At 38.8% G+C, this 20,624-nt stretch overlaps 1 protein-coding gene across 1 annotated transcript in view; it reads right to left on the bottom strand.

Moving 5' to 3' along the window:
- The window catches only part of csmd3b (CUB and Sushi multiple domains 3b), a 359,142-nt gene that overhangs the window by 266,200 nt on the left and 72,318 nt on the right, over positions 1-20,624 (bottom strand). Inside the window, exon 6 of the mRNA XM_044171541.1 lies at positions 4,044-4,266. Coding sequence (XP_044027476.1) covers positions 4,044-4,266 — 223 coding nt within the window. The remainder of the gene's footprint in view (positions 1-4,043; positions 4,267-20,624) is intronic.

Here is a 20,624-nt window from a genome sequence, read left to right as displayed (position 1 = left end):
ATTAAATAGTTTAATCGCCATAATTAAAACATTTTATCAATTTAATTAAGAAAACTCTCCCTGGGAGAGCTAGAGTGGAAATCTCAGTACAATTACATATTTATTAGCTCATATTTCTTTCAGGTATTCCCAACATTGTGGTTGAGACGCCACATGGGGTACCTTGTTTTTGGAATGAATTCATTTAAACAATATTATCAATTTAAAGACAGCATTAAAGAAATCTTTTGGAGGACACAGAAATGCCATTAAGCCTGCTTTGACTCAGTTGTCACTGACCAAAAAGCAAAACTACAATGACTCGAAATTCGTAATTTAGGTCCTATGCAATAATATGTGTTTTAGATGTCAGGGTCACAGTGTGTGTGTGTGTGCATCCTGGCTTTCAAAAGTCTACAGGCACCGAGAGTATGAACAAGACCATTCATCATATCAGTTTGTTGCACCAACATCATAAAGAGGGTGGACAGGTGAGACAAGACCCACCCAAAGTTCAAACACTCTGTTTCTCACAGTCAGTAATTCCAACTTCCATCCAGAGTCAATAAATAATCCGAGGGGGGACTGAGAGGAATTGTTATTTCACAGTGCATGAATCTGTGTTTAACATGAAAGTCAGTTAATAATATGATTCATCAGCCAGACGAACGTTTCACACAAGAGCCTGCTTGCTGTGCTGTCAACAGGCCAAGCTGGAACGTGGCTCTGGAACATGCAGCAATCAAAGGAGGTGCCCTCACCTCATTATGAAAATGTACCATTAGAAAATCACTTTTAAATCTTGATTAAAGTGTATGAGGTAAACTCATAATAGAGTTAACCCTGATTTGAGGACAAGCAGCATCATTTTGAAAAAACCTGTCATCAATGGCTGTACAATGTTCATATATTTTTAGAAATGATGCATATGTTGTGTTTGTGTGTTCAAAAGGAGGAAATGATAGCCTACTTTGGAGCTCAGACGAGGTGAGTGTTAGTCATGTGACATTAGATGTTGTAATTCAAACAATCCTAAAAAGAAAACACAAGACCTTCAGTTATATTTATGACACACAAAAAAAGAGATCGGATTTGTGTCTGTCTGGTGTTTGTGTATTGTGTGTGCATGGAGAAGAATGTATGTGTCTGTGTGATCCATGTTAATCACTCTCCCCATAATTACCATTTTCTTGTTAATGGATCAGACCTTTTAATCACCATTTTGCCCTGTGTCTGTTTGCAAGTGTGTGTCTGTGTGCGTGCGTGTGTGTATGTGTGCGTGTGTGTATGTGTGAAGGAGAGAAACAGAGAGGCAGAAGGAAAACGAGAGAATGAGACAGCAGAGGTAATTTGGCTTAACTAGCAGGGAGATTGTAACTATGCAGACCATAAATCTTCCTCGCACACAGACACGTACGCATACACAACCTATGCACGTGAATGCATGTGCGCACACACTCAGACAGCACATCCTTTCTTGTTATCTCAGATAAGCCGGAAATCCTAATCAACCAATGAGAGCATAGAGGGCATCTTTCACTTTCTCTCTCCTCATATCTGTTTGTTCTCTCTCTCTTTTCCCTGCAGAATTGGGAATAACATAAGAAGTAGGAAAATATCATGGTCACACTACTCTATTCTATTCTATTCTATTCTATTCTTTTGGTCCCTTGTTTAATTAACTCTGTATGGCAATTTAAGCACTAAAAGCCACTGGATTGTCCGAGAAGGTTGATTATTGCAGTTGGCTGATTAGAAATTATGACCGTTGAACCAACAGAACATGGTTCATTCCCCATGGCGAGAGAATTGCTTTTCAGCAACCGACCAAGTATCAAGAGGACTCATTTCATCTCTCCATGATCCACATCCTTTTTCCTCAACTGAACCAAACCAGATTTTCTTGCCTAACACCACGTCGGTGGTAATTACAGAAATCCATCCATCCATCAAATCCAGAACCCCATCAGCAGTGGGAGCTCCTGCCAATGCAATGTTGACAAGGCAGTTTAAGCTTAAAAAAAATTCTCCTGAGGTGACAGTGAATAGTCAGTCTGTAATCTGGCCTGTGTGAGATGCAAGACAGATTTGTATGCACTCTTTCTGTTGTGTTTGATAGACTTTTCCAGTTTTTGTGTTCCTGGCCAAAACTGACGTGGGTTAAATAAGGTATATTAAGACCGGGATTACGATCTTATTTAATTTCAAAGCGCTTAAAAACTTAGCTATGCATATTTTTTTCTTGATAACATAAAATGTTTGTCACTAAATAAGCAATAATCAAAGTTAAAGTTCTGGAGGAAAAAAATCCCTTGGTACATCACCTTTTTTAAGCCAAGCTCCAGAACAGCAAGGACAAAAACACAAACAGAAATCTCTCATGTAAAATAACCAAAACTGTTTTAACTTTGGAAGGAAATTGTGTATTCATGTAGAATCCAAACACATATAAACAAAGCTGATTGAGAAAAAATGTTTTCAGGGCCTTTAAAAGAACAAAGGATGCAGTTGAGTTATGTGTTAGCACTGGAATTTAACATTTCATGGGGCACAGAGTTAGCATCTTTTTCATTTGTTGTTTCTTTTGTTGAGTGGATCTGTTCCATAAGTAGGGTTTCCTCCGTGGGTTTGTGCATCCCTCATCAAACTGGCCAAGGTGTGGTGTGTGTAGAAAGTGTTGTTGCTTTGAAGAAGAGGATCCACCAGAAGAGCCTCTTGTGTGAAGCTTTCCTTGGTTTCATGTTGGATATTCTTGATTCCAAAAATTAGTTCCAGGTGGACGTTCACATCCACAGGAGCCAAAATGAAATCAAGAGCTCCTTCACAGTTAGTTTCTAATTTCTGTTGCTTCCACAGAATGACATGAGCAAGACAGAGAAGCCTGATTCAATGATCAAATACAACAGCTAATAATCTTGAGTCATGTTGTTACATGACAAAATATTGTCTTTGTGCCCATAATTGGACTGGAAGCATTGTTCTCTAAATGTTAACGGTTCTTCTTGGTAGAGCTTTCAAATTTTATTTAAAATTCAGCAGATTTAAATGTTTTCTTCATGCAACTGAAGTCCTACTTTGATCAAGAATATGTGAGAGGTGACAAGGACTTTTTTGTGGCCCAACTTGTGCAACATCTGTCAAAACTTCAGTAACAACCTAATCTCCATCAGTGCTTAGCCATGAGAAAATCAAACATTTCAATAGACAATGCACTCACATTTCACAGTTAATTTAATAACTTAATAATAATTTAATTGCAAGGTTAAAAGAACATGTAGAATGTGAACAGAGTCACAGGCATATACTACTATTGTTTGACTGATAAAATCATAATCATGAGCCTTGGAAATTTGTGTACCGTAGCAGGACAGCACCCTGTTGCTATACAGGGTCATTTGTTCCACTGCAATAGTATTACTTAAAAGAATCAAACCACACACCAATAACATCTTGTCGGTATTTGTTGAAACAAGCATGTGTGTATGTTGGTATAAAGACCTTATATACATACTGTATGTGCTTTCCAAAAATTTATTTATGCTAAAACTCTCACACATTTCTTCAATTGTTTTCAGTTTTCTTCTGAATTCATGATCCACAATATTTGATCATGTCAACATATTAGCTCATTACAGCTCATCGTTAATTGGCAAAAACACAAAGGAATACCTTTTCGTAGCTTCAGCTTAAAGACGTGAAAACTGGCTGCACATCAGTGGTAACCTAATAATAAACAGTGGGTTACATGCCATAACAGGTGTTTGTGTTGTATTTGTCGTGCTACTTTTCATGGAGGTTAGATTTAGAGGATGTTGAAAACATATAATTGCAATAATTTGCTGTGAAAGTAGTCTAAATAAAGTTTGTAAAATACAGTTTTAATTTGTCTTACTTAACAGCCTACTGCCATTACATAATGACTTAGGAAAAACAGAAACTTTCCACATTGTCTTTCTCAGTTTTTCAAATGTGCACGTTTTCGATGCTGCTCTGAAAATGTGACCACTTGTTTACAAAAAAAGATTTACCATTAAATATAATAATAATATAATAATCGGTCCTACCTGGTCCTGAAGTTGGCAGGGTGCGGGTGCCCATCATACAAGGACAGAAAGTCATATTCTTCTTCTATGGCAAATGACAAGAACATGAGCTGGATTCTACTTCCTTCCTCCCCGACAATGACCCAGGTGCAGTTTGCTCCATTGGGGTAGCCATAGGGAAAGCCTGGTGATTCTATACTGCCATTTCGGCCTTTCAGTGTGCCGCCACATGTGTAGATGAAACCTAAAGGAGAAAAGAGAGAACATTTCATTTATTTTAACCTAGTTTTATTTAGTCTTACAATGAGAAAATAAAATGCTGGCAAACAAGAGATAGAGAGACAAAAGAGAACATAAAAGAAAGGAGGGAGAGAGAGATGATATTTAAAGTTTAGAGTTTAAAGTACACAAGTGACACAAGTGACAATGAGCGAATATTAAAATGACACATCCATGTTTGTATGTGTGTTTTTGTGTGACAAAGGGATCATTTGCATGTGTGTACAAGTGCCTCTATGTGTGTTTCTCTGTGCATGTAGTTAGCATTAGTCAGTGTGTGTCTGGCAGCACGTACTGTGTTTGAGAGCTGGCTTAGGTTTAGTTTTGACAGACACTGAGTAACAACTGCAGGGTGTGCTCATATAAGAAACACACACACAGGCACTTTTAGTTACATAAAAGCACACACACTACTACTCTTTATCCCTCCGAACCCAACGGCACTACATAGTATTACAAGTATTATTTTTCTTTTAATAAATGGAATGAATAGTGCTGACCTACTGGCCCAGTCCAATATTGGTGGTTCATTATTCATTATCTCATTTACAGGTAACTACAGTGCTAAAACGTGCCTCTTACTGAAGCAAATTATTGCTTTACATCAATGTAGGAATAAGCCACAAATCAGCATGAGTGATACTAAGTAGGTCAACTTGGGTCTGATATATCCTGATTCTTTGATGCTGATGTATGACTACATTAATGGAATATATACTGTAGCTAGCGCCAAAACTGTTGAATCAAGTATTTGTCAGATAGTCTTATAGCTCCATGTATCTGTGGTTTGTGGTGCTGATAGGAACATAGCCTCCTCCACAGCGAGGGCACAGGGCAGGGTCTGTTTCAGAAAAGCACCCCGGGAGCTGGTATTCACATTCAGCATGGGGTGCTTGAACCCAGGTTCCCTGATGGAGGGGAAACTCAGTTGCCACTGAGCTGTCATTCCACCTGACTTAATAGGTGAAATCAATAAGCGACCAGAGCATTCTCTTGGATTCACCCTGCGTGCCTCTAAAAGATCAAAATCTGGCCCTTCTACACACAGAGAGAGAGAGAAGCACAGGGTAACAGAAAGACAGGCATACACAATTTCGTTTTTGCTAATCAATTACTGACATGTCAAAATGCATGACAACAATAGGTCTGTGTCAGTCAGCTTTAACAGTACCTTTGAACATGACTCAACAATTTATAACAAAGGACATAAGCATGTGTTTTAAAAAAATGGAATATACATCCACACTCACTGTGTCTATTTGGCTGAGAAAACGACAAATGCAAACTATTGCACACACTATGCAGCATCCAGGACAGTTAATGATTTCTTTATAAAACTATACAGTATATATTATAAATACTACTAGATCTTAATGAGCTACTGTAGGCTCTTCATTATGGCTCTATGTATGTGGGGACAGGCTGGTAGGAGGAGACAAGGAAAGAGAGCACAGGGGTAAAGGAGTAGATGCACAACAACTAAATCAACTGCGACAGGCAGTCTCGGCATAGGACAGCAGCCCAACATATAAAACATGTTGCAACAGTAATTCAGCTGCTTTCACTAAGGTGTCCCAATGTCACAGTGCTGGACATCGAACCAATAATGAATTACATTATCAGAACACCTAAGAGTGCATTATCAGGCTAATACTATGACTATGTTTACATTTATCATCTATTTTCTAAAGTTTGTTTGTAGTCAGTTTAACCTTTGTCTAGGTTAGATTCACCTGTGAGTTAAGTGATTACAAAGCATGAGTTATTGTTGGTGATATTTCAGTGCATACTACCTTGCATACTAGGTTAAAATGGTTGATAAACTGTTGATGGTAACTATGTTTTAAGTGTCCAAATATACAATATTAACAGACAATAATCAGAAATAAGTATTTTCTGTGGCTGTGTTATAACGTGACATTCAGATTGGATTCATTCATGGATCAGAGGAGTGTGTAGAATTTGTTTTTATCCTTGGCACTTCCTTTTACAGGCTGCTTGTACTGATAAATTCGAAGTGAAGCTAACTCTGCTGCTGTACTTATTCTAAATCTCTCCGGGTTGGAGAGCCTGCTAAATGCCTAAATTGTAAAATGTAAATGTAATTGATCTCCTTGGACTTTACGGTTCACATCAGGATCATTATCTTCTCCCTTTGATCTTAATGATCCTTTTATATCAAACACACCACAGGTGTTAGATGAAAACCTTGGAGTGTCCAGGAGTGAATTCGGTCCAGAGCATTTTTTGCCATGCTCTATCGATCCCCGGTGAAGAAAATCTTCACTTTTCCTGCTCCACAGGGGAGTCAGACTGCGGAGTCAGCTTAGAGAGCAGAAACCCTTGGAGCTGGTAGGGATTTAGCATCATCCTGCTGAAGGACACTACAGCAGAGAAGAAAATTGCTGTTATAGTGGGCTTGATCCTATGTCTTCTTGCTGGGAGATGCTGTTGCAAGTCACTATTCCTTTGTACCTGTTGATTTTTTGCATTTGACCAGTGTAGCTGTGTCTTTGTCTGTTTTTTAAACAAACATATTGAAAATGTATTTTAGCTACTCAGTTTTATATCACTGGAAATAAAGAAAAAGAAGGAATAAAAAAGCTCTATAATAGCTTTTAAAGCTGCAGCAGTATGCCTTTGGTGTATTATTCAAAGTTTAAATGAAAGTGTTTATTGAAAATTGCTCTTACTGTAAGTCCTTGAACTCCTAGGCCTTAATTGATGTCCTCTGAGTGCAAAGCTCAAATCAGGATGATCATCCCCCTGCCTTTCATGTTTATGAGCCTCGTTATTTACCATGGCAGCCAGGGCCACAGGGACAGCAGGGCGATCCTGCTGGATGCTTTTCCAACCAATTATCCAAGATAGAACCCCAACCAAAAAACGTGTGTGTTTGTCTACACATGTGTGTATCTGTGTGTGCCTGTGTGTGTTTGTCCAACCCTCATTTACCCAGACAATTCCAAGACCATTACAGTGACAGATATAATGACCAATGGCAGTCAGAGCTGCAATTAAGGGCTGGTATCGCTGTCCCTTCACAACCAATCATAGCTGAGATGTTGACGAACCGGGAGGGATGGGCAGAGCCATTTGAGAGCACACACATATGCACATACCCACACCTACAAAACAAACTACAAACAAACAAAACACACACATACATATATATATATATATATACATATATATATATATATATACATATACATATATACACATATATACACTATAACTGACATATACACTCACAACACATGTCACTTTTTGCTTGTTTCAATTTGCCAAAAAGAAAACAAAGGGATGGAAATTCCACTGCCCGTCTTGGCCTGCTTTCTTCTACAAGACATTGCAGAAAAAAGATCGTGCACAGCACAACAAGAAAACGACTTATTGAATGGCCATTTTGGCCCAGTTCAGAAAGGGAAGATCCATGTGGTTCCCTACAGAAATTTTATGTTCAAAGTTAAACGGGATTTACGCTCAACGAAGCAGGGGTTCACCTGAGGACAACAATTCGTTACAGTTACAAAGAAAAAGGCAGACCTATCAGAATCTATATCCACTGTATTTCATTTTTAATTAAACTCTGTGATGTAACAACCTATGCACGTCCTAGATAGCACTCATTTTGAATAAAATCACTGATATTTCAAATATTGGCTCATGGAGTATGGCTATTATGGATATGGAGTCTTTATAAAACATTGTTAACCATAATGACATAGAGGCCTTGAGATATTATTAAGTTGTAGCCAGTTCATTGAATGCCTCCAAATGATTTAATTACCAAACTAATTGAATGGACACCTAAAAATAATGTTTTCATTTCTACTACCGCCTCGTTTGGTGATATATTGATGATATAATCTAATTCTGGTTCTGAAGATAGTCTGTTGGATTGTTTTATACGTGTGTGAATATGATTAATAAGAATGTGGAATTAAGTTTGGCGATGACCAAAAACAAATTGCTTGGGCTTAAACATTTTTAGGAATGAGCAAGAAACCTTGCATACTTGCATCTGAAGGAAAACCATGGATTACAATGGAATAATTGCTCAATGGCTGGTAATATTTCCTACAGCCAAATGCACAGATTCAGTGTTTATCCCGAGATAATACATTTCTGACAGACTGACTGATGCATATGTGACTACAATCAAGATTTTGGGATTAAATATCTGAGTTGACAGAGTCAAATGCCATAAGCAATGGAAGATTTAGTCGGTTGCTTTTTTGTAACATTAGTACCACTTTTCATTGTCTGGAATCCAACTTTTAACCATCCTTTGACTGTGGTCAAAGTATTTCATGATGTCTTTTTTTTATCCCTCTAGTGGTTAAAGTATGTTTTTGCATGTTGTGTATTCAGCCTTGACACAGGTCACACACCTGTGTCAATCAGGCCATTAATTCGCAGATACCTAGTGGTTCATAAAGTAATGACAAAAAAAGAAGATGTTTGCAGTTCTATTTTCCCAATAAGGTCACCGTAAGACATGCATAGCACCAACAGGCAGTCAAATCTCACACTCATTTTTATGATGTTAATTTCAATAAAACAAAATCAAAAGTGTCTTGACGTGTAATGTCTAAAATTGACTTGAAACTTGATTTTTGTCTCTGTTTTCTATAAATCCTTCTACTGATAGTGATTTTACAATTAGAAATGCTGAAGTGCATGTAGATTTCCTTTTCAACAACATATTTTAAACTAATTGCTAACCATTTTTAATATTCTTTTAGCCTGTCTTTACATTCTTGCTGTTTTTCCAATTTCAATTAACTGGTAAAGAACAGCTTAAAACCTTGTAAAGCTATCAGAAATTAACCCACAATTTGTAGCACAGGAAAACAAGGCTTAGTCTAAATGAAGTAACTTCATTAAATTGAAAAGCTAGGATACAGGGTGAGGTGAATAAAGAGTGAAATATGGACAGAAGGACAGAGATGGAAAGCAGAATAAACAGAGAGAAAAGGACAGATTTCTCCTCGTTCATCATTGTGCGAAGAATGAAAGGATGATTTAAAACTCATCACTCAGAGGGATAGAGGCGAGAGAGTGTAGGAAGGAGAGAGAGATGGAGAAATATAGAAAGAGAGATGGGAGAGTAAGATGAAGGGAGAGAGGAGAGAGAAGAAGGAGAGAGAGCAGTGAAAAGACAGGGGTAAAAGAGAGACTTCTAATTATGCTGACTACCAGACCGAAACTGACAGCCCTTCTACACACACACACACACACACAGAAGCACAGGGTCACAGAAAGACAGGCATACACAAACACATATACACACAGTGGTTCACACAGACACAGACACACTCACATGTTCACATCATAACAGAAAGACACACATGCACACATACAAATACAGGCAGATTCAGAGGGATATACACACATATCCATGCATTACGTCACAAACACAAAGCCTCCTCCACAACCCTGACCTTACTAGTTAACCCATTCCATAAACCCACTGACTCTGTTGCCATTTACTACACCTTTTGTTCACCACACTCCTTTCAACCACACACATACAAAGTGTGGATATACTGAAATCCTATTATAGCATTTATGTATCTCTGTATGTATTCAATGTTGTGTGATTGTATTTTTTTAATCTAATCTGCTAAAACACACACTGACTCCATTTTCATAAGTAAGCTTGTACCGAGCGGTTCTGACCAACAGAAGAGCAGGTGGGAGTCGCTATAATGTGCACAAACCAACACATGCATGTGTTGGTCATGATGAGAAGCAGAGAGCAGCAGTGAATTTAGTAATATTTAGGTAAAAAATTGACAATATTGTGTAGACGTTTTGATACTGTTTCTTGCCATGAAACTGGGTTACCTTTGGAATCTAAAAATGCAGTTAATTCAAGATGACTATAGCCACTGCACTCCAAGAAGAAGACAGCTACATACTTTTAGAGCCACCTTTTAAGTCTACAGGGCATGTGTGTTTAATACTAAAAAGATTTTGGGTGGAGCATCTCTTTAAGCAAGTCATTTCCCCCCAAATACTTAAATAGAGATGCTAATTGGCAAACAGTGAAAGATTTGTGGTTGGACTGGGTAGCTCCCAGGTGTGAATATATGCACTGGTACTAATAAGGAACAGGGTTTAGCTGGAAAAGAGCATGCATGCTCAGCAAAACCTTCCCTGGATAAAAGAAGCTTAAAGACAAAGAAGAAAATCTGCTTCTTGAATTGAGTGGATTTAATGAACCCCAGTCTGCAATATAGGCTTGATCTCTTTCATCAAAGCAATATCTCATCTTGAATGTGTTAAATAATACACTGCAGAAAAAAAACACAAGCTTAACAAGTGGCTTATGCTGGCACGTCTCACATCATTTTCAAGACAGTCCAGTTTTCTAAAAATGTAGTCTAGTTTTATGACTTCACTGTAAATAACACGTCATTAAAAGCTTAGTGTAACCACTGCTACTACACAACAAGAGTCCCTGGACCTTTCTGTGTGGAGTTTGCATGGACTTCCCTTCACAGTCCAAAAACAAGCAAGGTGCACTGGAGGCTCTGAATTGCCAGTAGGTGTGGATGTGACTGTCTGTGTTGGCCCTGAAATGTAAGCTGCCGACCTTTTCAGGATATTTTTCAGCCTGCATTAGTCTGCAATGAGTCTTTTTCAATTTCTCTAGGTCAAAAAATGCAGGCCCCACATCAGCTTCAATACCACTATGTTGGTGCAGCAGGGGAGCTGCCGCAGATGGCTGTACCAATAAAACGCAGGGTAGCCTGGCAAAAGCTTGTATCGTATAGCACTGTGAAAATTTTACCTTGCAAGCATCAGGATGGGGGAGAAAATGTCTGCTGCCATTAAAACTTTCTAGAAGTGTAAAATCCTGCCTCAAAGGATTATAAACTTCTGTGCAGTGTCTTTACACCTGACTGATACACACATGGACTTCTGGTTTGCATTTTATCTCCTCAAGGGTTCCTGTAACAACCCACACTATGGCCCCTTGTGTTTTTTTGATGCAGCAATATATGCCCTTATAGCCCAAAGGCTAATATATGCTGACAGACTACAGCCCCATCAAGCCTTTAAAGACAGTGAGTAAAACAATATCATGCAGCGCGTGAAATAACCCAACTAAAATGAATATATAAATGAATAAAAATCTGCCATTGCCATACAGTAAGATAATTTGACTTCACACGTACTGAAATAAGCTTGATGATTCTGAGGGGGTGAAATCAATTACTAAGCTTGTCATTTTCCACAGGGAACCCTATGATCAATATAGCCATTTCCACATGGTGCTGACTACTGAATGAGGAAACAGTGAAATTACCCTATTCTTCATTTGAATGGGACCCACGGTTCCCCCTCAAGGTTGCTGGACGTCCCCAGTTCCTACTTGGGGGGGCAGAAATGTCTCCATATGACACATATCTGTGTGGGTGCGCACACATTCTGTTATATAAAATATTACTCTTATCCTCAGCAGTATAGTGACATTACACCAGTCCAACTCTGAGAAATACCCGCCTTAAATTCTCTTCCATCTCTCTGCCTCTATCTATGTGTTTCCCTCTTTCTGTTTGTCCGTCTCTCTTTCGTCTCTCTGCTGCTCTCTCTTCCTCTCCCTCCGTCTCTGCCTCTCTCTGGGGACTTCAGTGATACCAGATTTGCTTAAAGGGCTATTCCGTCTAATCTCACTGACTCTCATTTATGATTAAAGAATGGCTTTCCCAGTGGAGCAAACTGACCAATCAAATCATTGCAGACAGACAAACCATCCAATCAGTATTCAGATCACAGCAGTACTCAAGCTCCAGGGGCAAAATGAGATGTGTGTGTATTTGCGTACATGCAAATGTATGCATGAATGTGATGTTAGTTCATTTAAGTGAGCTGTCCATGTCTTGCAAATTATAGTATGTGTTCATTTTCTTGAGGTGGTTTCAGAAGTGAGATGGAGGAAATGCAGTGGATGGGGGTGGGGATGTGGGGTGGGGTGGGGTGAGAAGAGTGACAGAAAGGTAGACAAACCAAAAGCAAAAAAGGGTGACCAAATGAAGAGTGGAGTGGTGGGGGCAGACAGGAAGAGAATGAGAGAAGAAAGAGAAAGCAAAGGCAAAAATGCAATAGAGAGAGACCGAGCAGGCGAGAGTAAGCATGTTTGAAACGTCCCATTGGTTCCTGCTGTCAGGAATCCTTGTCAGCCAAGAATTAGACTGCTCCACGCTGCCATTGACTGACAGTTTGCCTGCGGTCTAGACTATACCCTGGAGTGGTTGAGGCTAAATAAGGGAAATGCCTAGAGAGAGACAGAGGGAACACACCGGGCTGAAAATCAATTTATAACACTGTCAGTCAGAGGCAGAAGGGGATGATGGGATAGAGATAAGGAGAGAGAGAAAGAAAACAGGAGCAAGGGAGAGATGAAGGGTGAGAAAGAGGGACATACATAAAAGGGAAAGACAAAGACAAGATTTGAGAAAACAGTAAACAAACGGGACTGAAAAAAGATGAGAACAGAGGGGAATCTTTGTTGTGTTGAGGGAATCGGAGAGGAAGAGAAGAGGAAGTGATGAAGAGGAGAGAGACAGAGAGAAAGACACAGACAGACAGACAGACACATGCTACTCTGCTACAAACATCCAATGAAGCCACTGCAGGTGGCAGAGCCTCTTCAGATAATACATCACTGTTGAGAAATAATCAGCCTTCGCTAATTACAGACCTCAAAAATGCTGGCATCAAAACTAAAAGCATCCAGAAACACCATTGCTATGAATCATGGATACATGACTGGAAACACTGGATAACTTTGTTAATTTGGACTGATAAACTGTGTCATGTTTAAGCCATTGTTTTAAATCGCAACACATGCTTAGTATGCATAACTATGAATTTAAATATTAATAAGCTAACCTGTAATCAAACAGTACTTGTGTCAGTTTTTAATCACTGCATTGTTTAAGAATTGCCTGGTGTAGGGATAACATACTGTAATTATAATTATTGCTCACCTCCTTTAAGCAAATCAATGCAGGGGTTTGATACCACTTTTTATTGTTAAATTCATTATACAACACAGCCTCTAGTGACTTGAAATGTGAGATATTAAAGAAGACATTTTAATGATCCCAACTTGTCTCTAAATACGAAGGGAGGTATTTAGAATTTAATAAAAGTGTCCAAAGAAGAACAGTTTTAGTGCCTCCCCACTAGAGCAAAAACAACAACCAAAGCAGGGATGCACGTGAAATTACCATCAGACTCCAGTGCTGGAACAAAGAACAGAATGGACAAAAAAATAGATATTACATGATCCTCTATTCTGACTTTCATTTGTGCAGCTGTGTCAGTTTCTCATTTTCTCAGTTTCTCTTTTGTGATTGATACTTAAAATACATAATACGTCTATGATACAGCTGTTTCCTTGCTTAAAAAAATCAAACTCCGTGGTTAATCAGCATTTATACAACGCAACACTCATTCAACACTAGCAGGAAAATGAAATAAACTGAAGTATGATTTAGCCAGCAGGGTCAGCCCTTCCATTAGTCTCTAGGTGTTTGCTAAAATGCTGTTTCTGAATTGCTTGCTAGCCCATTTCAAGTTGACAAGGTCTGCTGTCCCATTAGGCTATTGTTGTCTAGAGTTATGCTGAGGGTGGAAATTATTGGGTGAGATGTGAGCTAAGCGCAAGCCCAGGTGTTGGTGCAGTGTCAGGGCAGTGGAAATGCAGTGTAGGATGAGTCTGATCAGTGCACAGAGAGAGTGTGGAGGAAAAATGATTCTGTGGATGCCAGGATTTACTGTTGAACCTTGTGGGTGAGTTGTGAGCTTAATTCCTCAACAATATAAATGTGAGGGACCTTTGTAACCCAATGGCATACACATCCTCAGTTACTGCTTTGCTTTAAAACTTCAAACAGTGCTGCAGTATGTGAGCACCCATTGTAGTTTAATAGCACAAAGGATGGTTACATCACATCACAGTAAAGTAAAGGCAACACTTTGTAACAGCTAGTAGACAAAAGACCAAAACAGAATGATATACTTATAAAATTAACTTCTCTAATAATCTTCTACAGCAATGATATACTTTACTTCATTTAACTCAAGAAGACCAATCTCTTTATTTGACTCAAAACTGGACATATGAGTTTTCTGTAGAGCACAAATGTATTAAAATAAAAATGGCAACCATCAGTATTCCATATTGTTGGTGAGTTTTAGAAACATAGATTTATAGTTAAAGCCATTTAGAATTCTGAAGGGCTTTTATACCCTCCCAGGAAATTATATGTAAGTGCTGTAAATTATACCACACCATCTCAATTCATTGTTACTCTCACCTTATGCTCATGCTTTTTCATTTTAAATGTAATTAGGCTTTCAAAGTCAAAATGCATATCCTCAGTTGACCTGTTCCGTTAACGTGCCACTGATGGTTAAAAACTGTATGTTTCTATATTACATGGTACTATTGGTCAAAACTCTTTGACCACTGCCCTACTGGACTGTTCTAGCAACTACTTGAAGTGTTTCAGTGATAAAGTAGTTTTCCACTGTGGTATCCACAGGATATACTATGACTGCTGCTACCATTTCTTCTACTTACTACACTATGTACTACAACTACTACTACTACTACTACTACAACTGCAGTACAGCAACATCAGCCAAGATAAATATTGGATCAAGCACAATGATCACAACAGAAGTTACTAATACTACCAATACTACTCTAATTAGCATTAGTATAGCTAGTACTACTGCTTTTTCAGCTACCTGCTTTGGACCAAATCAATAATATTTACTATTATATACTAGTATTAATATACTAGTATTATTGATGTTGTTTCCACTGCTGCTGTGGATATTCTTAGAATTATCATCAATGGAAGAAAGCTCCTGTGTATGCCAAGGTCCTGTTAACCAGCTAGGATGTAAACATCTTCTGTGGTAGTTTGGTGTTGTCACTTCCTGGTTTATTTTGTAGTATTCTTTTTCCCTTGTGTGTCTTGTGTTTTTACTTCCTGTCTGTGTTTTCCCTCCAGTTTTGATTGTTGGTCCTCCCTTGATTGTTGGCACCTGTGTCTTGTTATCTCACCTCCCCTAGGGTATTTAGTCTTGGTCTTTTCTTTGTTCTGTGTCGGATCATCGTTGTACACATGGTGTTGTTCCTGCCAAGCCTTGACTGTAAGTTTGTATTGGAGTCTTTGTTCTCCCGTGGACCTTGTTTGGATTTGTGATTTTGGATTTGTGATTTTGGATTTTGGCTGCTCCTTTGTGAACTGTGTTTTCCACCTTGGACTCACTCCCCTGCTTTCACCTCTGCCTGTACATGCCTGCATTCCACCCCACAATAAACTCGGTAGTCATCCGGCTACTTCACCCTGAGACTGCTTCCTTGTCATCTGCTTTTGGGTCCACATACCTCCATATAGCACCTCGCCTTACGACATCTTCAGTCAAGGCATTAATTTCTTTCTGAATTGAAAACTACCTTTTTCCCTTTACAACTTTCTCTGTTTGTGAATGAACAAAATGCAAAATGCTCTATTGTTTTGCCGGTTAATTCACATTTTTGTTTAATGTAATAAAGTCTATTGACCTGAGGATCCTCTCTGACCTGCTTCTCTTCAAATCTAGTCTGTATCAATTTTTTTTGTTAAACCAAACTATGTTGCAATACAAAATTGGTCAATGACACCAGACAGCAATACTACCTTTGTCAAACACCACTGTTAATTTCTGGTGAACACACTGCTGCGTGAGTCTACAACAAGCTTAATTACTGATACATTGTTATGTATACATTATGTTGTGTTTTTTTATTTTTTTATTTATATATATATATAAATAAAATAATTTGGTCTAATATAGTGTAGCCTACAGTATAGCTGAAGCATATTTTACCAAAATATTCTATGTTTTGGAACCTACAGTGTATCTTTTTTCATCCAGGTATAGAGTTACAGTTCACCATTTGTGGGTGTGTGTGTATGCACACTAATTAATCCCATCATCAGGGAAGGGGACAGTACTATAGAGTGGGGGTTTTAACTAAGCCACTGCCTATAAAAAGGTCTGTGCACATCCCTGACTACTACTAATACTAAGCCTGGAGATGGTCTAGACTAAAAGCATCAGTATCCTTTGTTAGATTGGAAAAAACCGCAGTACCACTGTATGGAAAGTAGGAAATTGTATTTTGTAAATGAAGGTGAATTTTAATGAAGGCGTATTACATTTGGATATGCTATTCTATACTACCTGTTGGGCAAAATTAGCATTATGCATATTGTAGGTTGAAACATTCAAATTATGTAAAATTACAATAATTAGCCATACCATTTGCAGCGTATATTTTCTAACTGCAGGATGCTGGCTTTAATGGTTGCTGGCTAAATGGCAGCTTAGAGGACCTCTGGCTTCGCACAACCACAGTGGCATAGAGGAGGGGGAGAGGTGCAGTGAGGAAAGGAAGCGATGGGAATAAGCAAGCACTCACTTTCACTAATAAATTTTAAAAAATCTGCTTTCTGAGAAAGTGGGTCACTGAGAGCAGGCAAATAATGCTACAGTAAGCAGAAGACATTCTTTTTGTAAATACTAGCTTGTGTGTGTGTGTCAGAGCATTGCAGAGAGAGTGAGCGACTACTAGGGTTTGCCATTGTTAGAACTGACTGTATTTACATATTGAGAGTTGATCATTGTACTTTGAAAAGGGGGAGAGAAGAGCAGGAGAAAAAGAGAGAAATAGGAATAAGGAGCGTTATTGCAGTATCTAGAGTGTTTACTATTGATTTCATCAATCAGCTCATTATTCTGAAAGCATCTAATGAGCCCTCTCCTTTGCACATGCACACAGATGCACAGACATATGGAAAACATATTTTGTAGAAACATAAAGCCCTCACTGATTGGCAGGTACACAGCATCAAGGATTAATGAGACCGAGAGAAACGAGGAGACAAATGCTGTCTTAGGGGGTTACTATTGATTTGTGTCTACTGAGTGTCATCATCCCCAGTCTGACTAATGAGACACACACGCACACACACACACACCAAGAACACAGCCTTCTCTCCCACTCTTTTTCTTACAGGTAAGTCTGTTACTGAAGACACATGAACTGAACTCCGCCCAACTAGCTCTCTCTCTCTCATAAATATCTTTCTCTTGCTGTCGCTCTCTCTTCCTCTGTCTATTGTGTTGTTTTTCCTGGTCTTCTTGCTGCCTCTTTCTCACTTTCCTTTTTTTCTGCCCCTTCTTCTGCTCTCCCTTTCTCTGTTCTTCTCCATCATGTCAGTTTTCTCCTTCACCCTCTCCCTCTTGAAAGAAAGTTATTTCAAGAGTAAAAAAGATGACATGGGGTATGTAATTTTGTCCTCTTTCCTTGGGGGAATCCTTGCAGGAACCACATACATACATACACAAACATTCTTACTTTTTCTTACATTTGCTTCTGTTTCATTTCCCATCACTCCTTTACCCTCCGTAATAGCTGGTATTATACATACAGCCACTGCGGGATGAGCGCACTAAGAGAGCAATTACAGGATCCACTCTCAGGATTCAAATTTCATTTCCACTTGTCTCTAGATACAGCGTATAAAGAGAGGTGGAGCGGAGAAGGCAACCATGCCAGCAGGGCAGACATTTCTCCACAATTTACTGATTTCCCATTACAATTCTTCAATTCAATTCCCACATTATCACTAAACCATTTTGTTGGTTCCCTGCCATGTTAGCTGAAGTTGCTTAGACATCTGTGAGTATTATGTAAACCACTACCTCCCATTAACTGTATTTCCTGATAATAACTAAGAATGGCTGCTTTTACATGATGTGATATAGCAGTTTAATTTATTGGCTTCAGGGACGGAGAACAGTTTGACCAGATCTACGTTTAAGGTGTCCCGATGAACAACAAATGACCACAGACTACTGTATCTTCCAACAAGTCCTCCAAACTCAATGACAAAATAAATAATTTGTCATTGTCTTTCAAAACATCTGGAGATCAGAAAACACAGAAAACAGCACGATGACATTGTCAGTGCCGTCCAAAATGTATATAACCATTAAAAACAATATTCTGTTTTCTGATCTGCCACCGCTATGGTTAAGGTTTGGTTAGATTTAGGCAACTAAAACTGCTCAGTTAAGGTTAAGGAAAGGTCGTGATCATGGTTAAAAGAAACCAACATTGGCTGTTGGTAGGAAACAGGATGCCAACAGCGGTCTTCTGTGTCACATTCTTTATTTACCCAAACGTCCAGCCAGACCTTCTCCATAAGAGGTTTTGCGATGCCATAACATATCGTGCTACTTCCGTCTTTGCATCTGTAAGAAAATAGTTACGGCTGCATGAGACCATCATCAGGTAAACATAAACACACATCGTGTTTTAGGCATTTGAACAAACTATGAGTGCTGCTGTTGTTTCTGGTGAGAACAGACTTACATCTTTAGTAGCCATGGTATACAATGGTATGAATGCACATACTGTACATTCACACACATGCTCATTCATTGTTCTCACTAAACACACCCTGCTTCTCACTCACATGCTCTCTCTCATTATGCTGTTGTGAGACAAAGCTTTGGTCAAGTGTCTTAATTAGTAGTTGAATTACCATGAGTTATATAACAATCCTGCTGCTTTAAAGACTGAATCCAATCAGGCTACCCTACGAGAAAGGATTTTAATGATTAAAATTTCAAAATATTGTGATTCTGTTTTAATTTCCATCTTTCGAACCCAGCTATCAGCTCCTTGGCTATCACACTCACTGGCAGGGGTGACTGTTTAATATCTAGAAATTTCAACATCACAACAATAAAAAGCATAAAGTATTCCCAAAATGTTATCTTCACATTAGAAGAGAAGAAAAGAGACAAACAGAGAAGAGAACAGATGTTCAGTCACCTGAAGAGTTTCCTGCACATGAATAAATGTACGTAACAGTATAACAATACATACATGTAAATGTAAATGTAACACGTTTAAACTCCTTTAATTCCATATACAGTGCGTCAGAGAAGCCATTTAAACGGCCGCAGTTTGTTGTAATGTATGCTCACTAAATCATAAGGCTCAAACTCATCTTGTATGAGATAGCTATTTCAAGCAACACCATTTGGATTCACCCAGTCAACTCTCAACAGCAAAAGTGCATCACAAATCACTGCAAGGGCTTCTTTACATGAATATTCAGTGAACACTTCCTGTCAAACTGAGGTCCTCCGAGCACGGGGAAAAGGGGGAAAACAAACCTTTGATATAAACTGAGTTGAGGATTCAGTAAGTTAAGTCTCGTTATGAAGAATCAAAAAACAATGGAGAGACATGGGACCAGCACTCCACAACATGGCATTGCTCTGAGCGACAGTTCATCTGCTCCATTGTTTTTTTTCCTAGTTAAAACATTTATTCGTCTAGGAAAAATCTAGGGTATTACTGGTTAAGGGCCATAAAGAAGATGGTGTTAATACCTGTTATAAATCCTTTTCAATCTACTCTTGTCAGGTCATTTGCAGCGATAAAACTAGGGATATTTTTTTTTCCTTTGCTGTTTTGATGATGAAGGTACAAAGCGCTGCCTAACGCAGTCCAAAAATCTCCCATAGGTGTTCAGTTGGGTTGAAATCTGGTGACTGCAAAGCCCATAGCACATGATTCACTCATTTATTCAGTTTTTATTAATTTGACATCCATCTGTGGAGAGAAATCCTCTAACAGAAGCTCCACAAGTACTCAAAACTACTTTCTGGCCTTGCCCTTTGAATCACTTAAGTCAAGATGATTGGTCAGCTTGACCACAAAGGCAAAGCTCCACTCAACTAATCATGTTGAATTCAGCTAGTCTTTGTATGTGTGTGCGTAGTAACACAGCTCACCGCACAGATGGAGGAGGCCCCCTGAACCACACATATCCATAGGTGCATGCATGCTACCTTTCAAGTCTGCCAAACACACACACATACACACACACACACACACTGATTCGTCAGTTGACATTTCAAGGGTTGCCAGATTAGCAGCAATCCAGCTCCTCTCTCTGCTAGAATGGATCAATGAAACACTTCAGTACCAAACTTGGCAATCCTGACACACAGACTTATGTACACACAGTAATCAAATTATTGGAATTATTGTGGGCAGAGCAGTGATCTAATTAAACTATATGCATATAATAATGCTCTGCTCGTATTGCTGTTTTTATGCAACTAGTAACATTAAGGACAAGTGTGTTCAAAATTAACAGCTAAAGGAATGTGAAACAGCCCTATGGCCAATCTTTTATTTATTGTGTCTCATAC

The sequence above is a fragment of the Siniperca chuatsi genome, linkage group LG17 (assembly GCF_020085105.1).
Source record: "Siniperca chuatsi isolate FFG_IHB_CAS linkage group LG17, ASM2008510v1, whole genome shotgun sequence".
Lineage (NCBI taxonomy): Eukaryota > Metazoa > Chordata > Actinopteri > Centrarchiformes > Sinipercidae > Siniperca > Siniperca chuatsi.
The sequence above is the reverse complement of the archived record's forward strand: the minus strand, read 5'-3'. Positions and strand labels throughout refer to the sequence as shown.